Source organism: Mytilus trossulus, chromosome 5 (genome assembly GCF_036588685.1).
Source record: "Mytilus trossulus isolate FHL-02 chromosome 5, PNRI_Mtr1.1.1.hap1, whole genome shotgun sequence".
NCBI lineage: Eukaryota > Metazoa > Mollusca > Bivalvia > Mytilida > Mytilidae > Mytilus > Mytilus trossulus.
The window spans coordinates 63,858,045-63,867,419 of NC_086377.1; the positions used below are offsets into that span (position 1 = coordinate 63,858,045).

Here is a 9,375-nt window from a genome sequence, read left to right on the forward strand (position 1 = left end):
TGATACGATAGAGGCAATCTGGGATCATGGTCGAGAAAATTTGGACTGCCACTGGAAAATGAGGGTATCTTGGATAGGGACAGAAATTTTGCCTTGCAATAGGCCACCTACGGACCCATCAAAAGAGTTGTTGCAATGGTTCTTAACGTGCAAAGAGCGTGCACTCTCTGTACACGAGGCATCGGATTTAACGTCCCCTTTCTGACCGGACGTGACTGCGAACTTGATACATCCCGCACAGCCAAACGGACGCCCCACTTCGGCAAGCGTTTTACTGCCTGTCGGGAGAAGACCAAGTGACCATATTTCTATACCACAGTCACCCTTGGGGAGGGGGGGGGGGTTACTATGGAAACAAACTATTTAGTAAATTCAAAATTTTAATGTTTTCAAATAGTTTAGGGTTTTGTTTGTTAACAATATTAAAACATTATTGTTTTTGTTTATTAACTTAAGGTAGATCACCAGTATATATTTTTTGAGACAGAATTTTTTTATATTTTGCCAAAATGAAGATTTCACTATGCTCTTTTCAAAAATTTAATAAAAAGTATGGGTCACCGTGCTATTTTTCGAGCTATGAGTCGTTGAAAATTGCCAAAATTTGGTTAGTTTGTTCATGAAAAAACACATTAGTGTGCATAAAAAAAATTCTATCAGATAGAATTTTGAAATAAATTGTGAGAAGAAAGGTTTCATAATATATTTTAAGAAAATAAAAAGAAAACATGGTGTCACCGAACTTGTTTTCTTGCTACAAGTAAATATAAAAAATTTCCCTATTAGCCCAGTATAAATTTTGTACTAAAAGAGTTATTTCCCCTTAAATGACTCATTTGAAAAAAATGATTTTAAAACCAAAGAAAATGATATTTGTTAAAATATTTTGTATAATACAGTTAATTAACAAGTTTTCTTTAAATAGAAAAAACTTCTAACAACTGAATTGCAAATCTGTCTCCAAATTTGCAGATTTAGGCAAATAACTAGACCGAGACACAATTTTAATTATCAACCATAATTCTTATGAAATAGGTTAAACAAAATACTACCGTGACATGTCATGAATCACCCTCTGTATGATTTTTACAAGGACATATACTTAATTTGTTAGCGATGTTACTACTTAGACCTTTAACATAAGCATTGAATAGATATTAGTACATCATAAACCGTCTAAACGGACAGCCCTCTTGAGCAAGCATAAAAAAAGACTAATAGACATTTATCTCAGACAAACAATATTAGTTTAACCAAATATAAATGAACTGGAAACAAATCAGATTAGTCAAAGAAGGAAGTTGATGAATATATTATACACTCACTTACCCTTTTTTCTATATGGAAAAATCTTAACTTTAGTGGTATATAAGTGATGTGCACTTGACGGAACAAGTGAACATCGAAAAAATAACTCATCCAGGATGAAATATATAATAATTGATAAACTGAAATGTAGATTGTAAGAAACCCTTTCAATACAAGTATAAAGTCGCTGATAGATATTTCTTTGAGGGCTCAAAACCTCCCGCCCGCCACTCCCATTTTTATAGTCTGTGGTGTAAGAATTGTAATAACTTCGGAAGCTGCATATAAAATAATAGACAAGCATAACCGATATAGAATATTCGCAGTAGCTGAAGCTAATTTCAGTTGAATACAAGTGTAATTTACAAAATCGAAATATTTCCTTATTTGATTTGAATGCAGCTAACATACCAGCTCACAACATAAGACCAATTTTCAAATTGCTATTTTGAACAAACAACACACAAAACTGCTGTGTCTTGTTTATATGGCGGACATTTCAATGATCCGCAGACTGTTTTTACAGGATAAAATAAAATTCCATTGTCATCCTTTGAATCATCACTTATAGCTTCAGCATCGTTATCTACGCATGCGTATTCTGATGAAGCGGAGTGGTCATACTTTCCTGCCATTAAAATTCCATTGTATTCTTTTGTCCATCCTTTGTAACAGGTATCTCTTCCTGAAATATTAAACACAAAGAGGTTTATTTGTCTTTTGTTCAAATTAGCACATATGTTATTGTCCCTTGCTTAATATGGGGTGCGATGCACAGCCGTTTATCCGAACGTCCGTTCTTCCACAAACAACTATTGCCAGTTTTTATGGAATTTATATCCATTATTCGACCGTTTATATAAATAATGTTTTAGATAAATTCAAAACTAGGGGTTGTCAAGTAGTTTTACCTCTCGGAATTGAGATAGAATTGCATTGCAGTTCAAGCGCTTCAACATTAAAAGATAACTTCTCAGACAAAAGTTTGAAGTTGAAAAGGTCAAATTTTAAGTGATACCTAATAGCGAATATATATATTTGTCTTATAAAATACAGCTGTCAAACAAGGATCGTAATGTTTATACATGTATGTGGATAAATTTATTGGTCCAAGAGCTTAATAAACAACGCTACACCTCTACACTGTCTTTCAAATGTACTATTGAAAAAAAAAATTACGTAATTGGAAGATCATTTTTGACAAATAAGAATTATGACTGCAAAGTGTTTTAAAGTTGAAATTATTTACCATAAAACAATCCGTTATGATTCGTACAAAAGCTTTTCAAGGACCCATTAAGTTCTATCCTGTAAGTATAGGAATACATTTGCTTTTTGACCATTCCTTTATAACTGAAATGAAAATCCTGTATTTCAGACTATTAAATGTTTTTTTTTTTTTTTGGAATTCGAGCGTCACTAATGAGTCTTTTTGTAGACGAAACGTGCGTCTGGCGTATATACAAAATTTAGTCCTGGTATCTATAGTGAGTTTATTTACAACCACTGGGCCGATTCCACTGCTGGTGGAGATTTATTTCCCCGAGGGTATCACCAGCCCAGTAGTCAGCACTTTTTGTGCCGACATGAATTATAATTGATATGGTAATATTTATAAAATAAACTGTTTACAAATTTTAGAATTTTTTAAATACTAAGGCTTTTCTACCTAGGGCAAAGATTACCTTAGCTGGATTTGGCAAATCGTTTAGGAATTTTGGTCCTCAATGCTCTTCAACTTTGTACTTTATTTGACCTTGTTTACTTTTTTTGGATTTGAGCGTCACTGGTTAGTCTGTTTGTTGACGAAACGCGCGTCTGGCGTATATTCAAAATTTAGTCCAGGTATCTATGATGAGTTTATTTACCTGGTATCATTATTGATGCCATTTTGCCTTTTGCTAAACATACTGCACATGCAGCGTCTCGATTTTCTATCCCAGATCTAATTCCTTGCGGCTGGTTATAGGCACCAATTTGGTATTCTGCTCCATATATCAAATCGTAATCACATTGAGGTTTCAGCGGCTGTGCAACATCCGGGTCGTTAGGTAAGCATACATAGTTCACGCTTGCCCCTGTATGTGCGTAGTGACCTCCACCTATTTGACCTGTTGACAAAGTAATTATTATTATGTAAGGGTGGATTGGTTTATATATTTCGATATTTAATTTGTCTCTATTTTATATATATTTGTTAGCACCTTACTATTCTCTATTCTTAATATTTATGCAGGTCGTTATTCTCTTTCTTATTTTTGTCGCCTATCTTTCTTTACTTTTTCTCTATTTTGCATATTTTTCTGCACTTTTTGCTCGTTATTCTCTATTCTGAAAATGCATTCAGACCATCTTAATAAATAGTTTGTTCTTTTGATTCGACTAAATATTACAAACATAGATTTTATAATTTATCATTATGAATATGAGGTGCGAGTTATAGATCAATGAAACAGAAACTCAATGTATTTATTGATTCATGGTTGCCTAACGTTCAAATATTTCGTGCATGTTCAGAACGAGATTATCTTAACAATGAATACAATATGTAGGTCTTGTAATAATAGATGCTATCCGGTAAAATGATCGGGGGTAATTTGGACTACTACTGATTGATTGATTGATTGTTGGTTGCATAACGTCCAGTGGCAAATATTTCATGCATATTCAGGACGTGAACAAGTTCACAATAAATACAATAGGTAGGTTGATACAATAGAGGCTATATAGGATGATGATCGGAGAAATTTGGACTGCCACTGGAAAATGAGGGTATATTGGATAGGGACAGAAATTTTGCCTTGCAACAGGCCACCTACGGACCCCTCAAAGAGTTGTTGCAAGGGTTCTTAACGTGCAAAGAGCGTGGCATTCTCTTTACAAGAGGCATCGGATTTAACGTCCCCCTTCTGACCGGACGTGACTGCGAACTTGATACATCCCGCACAGCCAAGCGGACGCCTCACTTCGGCAAGCGTTTTACCACCGGTCGGGAGAAGACCAAGTGACCATATTTCTATACCCCAGTCATCCTTGGGGGTGGACTGCTACTGAAAACTGAGGGTATATTGAATAGGGACAGAAATTTTGCATTGCAACAGGCCACCTACGGACGCATTAAAGAATTGTTGCAAGGGTTCTCAATGTACAAAGAGCTAGGCACTCTCTTTACACGAGGCATTGGATTTAACGTTCCCATTCTGTCAGGACCTGCCTGCAACCATGGTACATCCCGCACAGCCAAACGGACGCACCACTGTCGGAGGCGTTTTCCTGCCAATTGGAAGAAGACCAAGTGACCATATTTCTATTCCCCAGTCACCCTTGGGGGTGTAAATATCAATGTAAAGATTTACCCTATATCGATTGATTTAACCAACTATCGATGGATTCAACCTATATCGATTGCTTTAACACTATATGTATCAATTTAACCAATATCGATTGATTTAACCAAATATCGATTGATTTGTATTGATAAACGTATTATTTAAATAGGATTGACATTTTCTAGGATAACAATTATTATACAGATTTACCTGAATATATTGTTTCTGCGTTGGGTCCATCGCATAGCTTCTTACCCCATCTAATGTATGTCACTCCTGTAAATATATAGTACGTGCAACAAAGGTATTCGTTCAAAAATATTGAAAGAATGACTGTCATATTTTTTCTGTCTATGAAGACATACCATCAAAATTGTTATTGCGGGTTATTCGAAAGTGTGCACCACATAATGTTATCTCGAATAGACAAAAAAAAACATATTACAGTCATTCATTATAATTAAATTCTAAATTCCATTTTAAACCCGGGTAAATCATGAAAAAACGTTGATGACGTCACAATGACATGACAAAATTATGTTTATAACCTGATAAACATAGAACAGCAAACAATCAGAAGATGCGTTCCATTCAAAATTAAATAATTTCTTTTTAAAATCAGTAGTTTTTTGGTAATAACATGTTTCATTCTTTACAAGCAGTACAATATTTCAATGAAAAACTAAAATCTAATGACAAATAGGGACGGGACTTCTGTGGTTTAAGCAACTTGTTCAACCTATAAAAAATCACATTATATGTTTGAAATCAAATCATAATAACACATTGTATTTACCTGATTTGAGCTAAAGTAATTCTAGTTTCCATTACCTGTCACATCATGCCTCGTCGAAATGTCCACCATTTTTCTTTCATTTTTGTATACGTATATAGCCGTTAGTACTATGCCCAAAGCATATGTATTAATTAATACTGGTGTGTAGTCCATATCTATATGTGTATGTTTCCTTAAAATTCCTAGCTTTTATCATTTATAATTCAAACAAAGTTGTTAACGTAACATAAAGTGTGACGGACAAATTTGGCTTACAACATCGGACCAATGATATATAGAAATATTTTTATAAAAATACTGTAATGTACAATGCATCTCAATCGGCAATCCTCGGGTGATTCCGCTATTGTACGGAATCGGCCGAGTTATGACGCATGCATTCATATTTGCCTTATCTGTATTCATGTCGTTAACATTTATTTGAGTTTTTCATGTTTAATTACCTGTTCCATCATGCGTGGTCGAGATGTCCGCTATTCTTCGTTCATTTTTATATACGTATACACCAACAAGTAAAACGAACATAGCATTAATAAATACTGGTGTGTACTCCATGTCTAAAGTATATAAATTTGTTCATGAATAATCCAGGTATTTGATTACGTGATATCAAACTAAGAATAAGGTAGCAAAATGAAAAGTTCATGCGACATTAATATGTAGTCGGGTATGACGGTAAACATATTCTATATTTAAATAGTATAGCGTATGTAGACGACATTGTTTAATGATATTGTGTATCCCGCTAACTTATCTTAATGAAAAAAATCGACTCATGAAAACAAACTTGTGATATGCACTGTATACAAATCGTATTCTGGAATTAAGCAGTTTTGAGTTGTAATAACATTTTCTATTATCAGACATCTTTTCATAAACTGTCGATTTGCAGGGATTCACTTTTATGGATTTATTGGGTAAAATAAACCACAAATCGTCTAAGCAGTCCTAAATCTAGAAAGTAAATAACATTGACTGAATGATTAAACTATTTACGTTTTCAGTGTTTTAACAGCTGTTCAGATCAAAATGGCCTTTACAGTTTACTTATGTTCCTACCATGACTTCCTTGATAGAGGGTTGCTGCTTAGAAAGAAGCTATTAAACCAAGAGTTCCAAATGGTTTATTTGAAATCATCACTTCGTAAATTTTACGGACACCATTACGAATTGGTTGACCGTTATGGAATATTCGTTTCACAGATGATAGCAGATATATTTCTTATGTCGTAACTTCAATCCTCTCGTCAAAAAAGAGGGGTGAGGATTGGTAACAGAAATTAAAATATTTGTCTCTGAAATTGCAATCCCTTCAATTATATTTGAATTTTGTTGACTTATCTGTCTTTACAAAGTAAAAAAAGTGAATTCTACTCATCCTTGGCTAATTTTCATCAGACAAAAATGTTGTTTTTCATTTAGTTAATAAGTGATTTTTGTCCATTTAAATAACAGATCATACTTTCCTAAGGAAACGTAAAATTTATCATTATGAATAGTTTGTCATGCATTTGCTTGCGATTAGATTGAAAGGATATCCGTGTACTTTAAAATATCTATACAAGCAAACAGGATTTAAGTCAATAATGCTACAGTGAATTATCATTTGATAACATAAAACGACTTTCTATGTTAAGAAGAGTCAGAACGTGTCATCGTGTTAGAAATTATTTGGCGTTCTTTCGTTCATAAACATCCGTGAAGTTTAAATGATACATTATAAACGAAACCGGTTCTGTCTTAATTTTGCATTATTAAAAAAACAATATGTGCTATAAATGCCCATGAGACAACTCTCCACCCGGTACCATATGAAATTGAAGTTAACACATATAGGTCACCGTACGGCCTTCAACAATGAGTAAACCCCATACCGCATAGTCAGCTGTAAAAGGGCTCAAACTGACAAATATAAAACAATTAAAAAGGAAATCTAGTGGCCGGATTTATGTTAAAATAAAATGAAATACAAATATGATATACATCAACAAATGACATCCACTGAATTACAGGCTCATGACATGCACATACAGAATATGGCGGGGTTAAACATGTAAGCGAGCGCCCCTCTCCCATACCTCGGACGACAATGGCGTAACTGAAGGACACATTTACAAACTATACGAATAAGTCGAAAGGTTTAAGAAAAAAAAACCCAAAGATTTCAAATTTTATATATGTATGATTCAGCTTAATTTACATTAATTTAAAAGAAGGCGGGAATTATACAAAGGCGACAACAACAATTAACACGAATTGCCATGGTCAAAATTTTAACGACAAAAAGACAAACCGAGAAGAAAGGTTACGCAAATTTACCAAACCAAAAGCTACCCATGTGGTCATAACGTGGTCTTCCGACCCTTTTTGAAACCTTAAGTGGAACATCTGTTTTGTTATGCAGGGTGTTTGAAATCACAACAGCCCTGTCAAAATAGAGACGTTGCATCCGATACCCAGAGAGTGCCACGATCTTTGCACGTTACGAACCCTTCTAACAATTATTCGAGTGTTCGAAGGTATCCTGTTGCTAGACAGTCTAAAACGCATGGCTACACTGTCTTAGATACTCTAGTTTTATGGCCTCCGTCTTACACCATATAAACAAATAGTTATCAAAGGTACCAGGATTATAATTTAATATGCCAGACGCGCATTTCATCTGCATAAGACTCATCAGTGACGCTTAGATCAAAGTAATTATAAAGCCAAACAAATACAAAGTTGAAGAGCATTGATGATCCAAAATCACAAAAAGTTGTGCCAAATAGGGCTATGGTAAACTTTTCCTGGGATAAGAAAATCCTTAGTTTTTTAGCTCACCTGGCCAAAAGGGCCAAGTGAGCTTTTCCCATTACTTGGCGTCCGGCGTCCGTCGTCGTCGTCCGTCGTCGTTAACTTTTACAAAAATGTTCTCTGAAACTACTTGGCCAAATTTAACCAAACTTGGCCACAATCGTCATTGGGGTATCTAGTTTAAAAATTGTGTCCGGTGACCCGGCCAACTAACCAAAATGGCCGCCATGGCTAAAAATAGAACATAGGGGTAAAATGCAGTTTTTGGCTTATAACTCAAAAACCAAAGCATTTAGAGCAATTATGACATGGGTAAAATTATAAATCAGGTCAAGATCTATCTGCCCTGAAATTTTCAGATGAATCGGACAACCCGTTGTTGGGTTGCTGGCCCTGAATTGGTAAGTTTAAGGAAATTTTGCTGTTTTTGGTTATTATCTTGAATATTATTATAGATAGAGATAAACTGTAAACAGCAATAATGTTCAGCAAAGTAAGATTTACAAATAAGTCAACATAATCGAAATGGTCAGTTGACCCCTTTGGGAGTTATTGCTCTTTATAGTCAAATTTTAACCATTTTTCGTAAACCTTAGTTATCTTTTACAAAAATCTTCTCCTCTGAAACTATTAGGCCAAATTATTCCAAACTTGGCCACAATCATCTTTGGGGTATCTTGTTAAAAAAATGTGTCCGGTGACCTGGCCATCCAATCAAGTTGGCCTCTTCGGCTTAAAATAGAACATAGGGGTAAAATGCAGTATTGGCTTATAACTCAAAAACCTAAGCATTTAGAGAAAATCTGACATGAAGTTAAACTGTTTATCAGGTCAAGATCTATCTGCCCTAAAATTTTCAGATAAATCGGACAACCCGATATTTGGTTGCTGCAACTGAATTGGTAATTTTAAGAAAATTTTGCTGTTTTTGGTTATTATCTTGAATATTATTATAGATAGAGATAAACTGTAAATAGCAATAATGTTCAGCAAAGAAAGATTTACAAATAAGTCAACATGACCAAATGGTCAATTGACCCCCTAAGGAGTTATTGTCCTTAACAGTAAATTTTTAACAATTTTCCACTGAAACTATTGGGCAAAGTTCATTATAGATAGAGACAATTGTAACCTTCAGGAAACTCG

General features: G+C 34.4%; 1 protein-coding gene across 2 annotated transcripts; it reads right to left on the reverse strand.

Annotated features, from left to right (window-relative positions):
* Positions 1-999: 999 nt before the first annotated feature.
* On the reverse strand, positions 1,000-6,046 carry LOC134719038 (short-chain collagen C4-like). 2 transcript variants are annotated; one of them, XM_063581967.1, is made up of 4 exons: positions 5,877-6,046; positions 4,848-4,913; positions 3,177-3,419; positions 1,000-1,993 (listed from the first exon to the last, which is right to left on the reverse strand). In XM_063581967.1, exons 1-4 carry the CDS (start codon positions 5,986-5,988, stop codon positions 1,752-1,754), a joined length of 663 nt encoding a protein of 220 aa, XP_063438037.1. In that variant the 5' UTR covers positions 5,989-6,046; the 3' UTR covers positions 1,000-1,751. The 2 variants fall into 2 exon arrangements, with proteins under 2 accessions (XP_063438037.1, XP_063438036.1); XM_063581966.1 differs by lacking the exon at positions 5,877-6,046 and adding an exon at positions 5,469-5,690.
* Between the last annotated feature and the right edge of the window lie 3,329 nt (positions 6,047-9,375).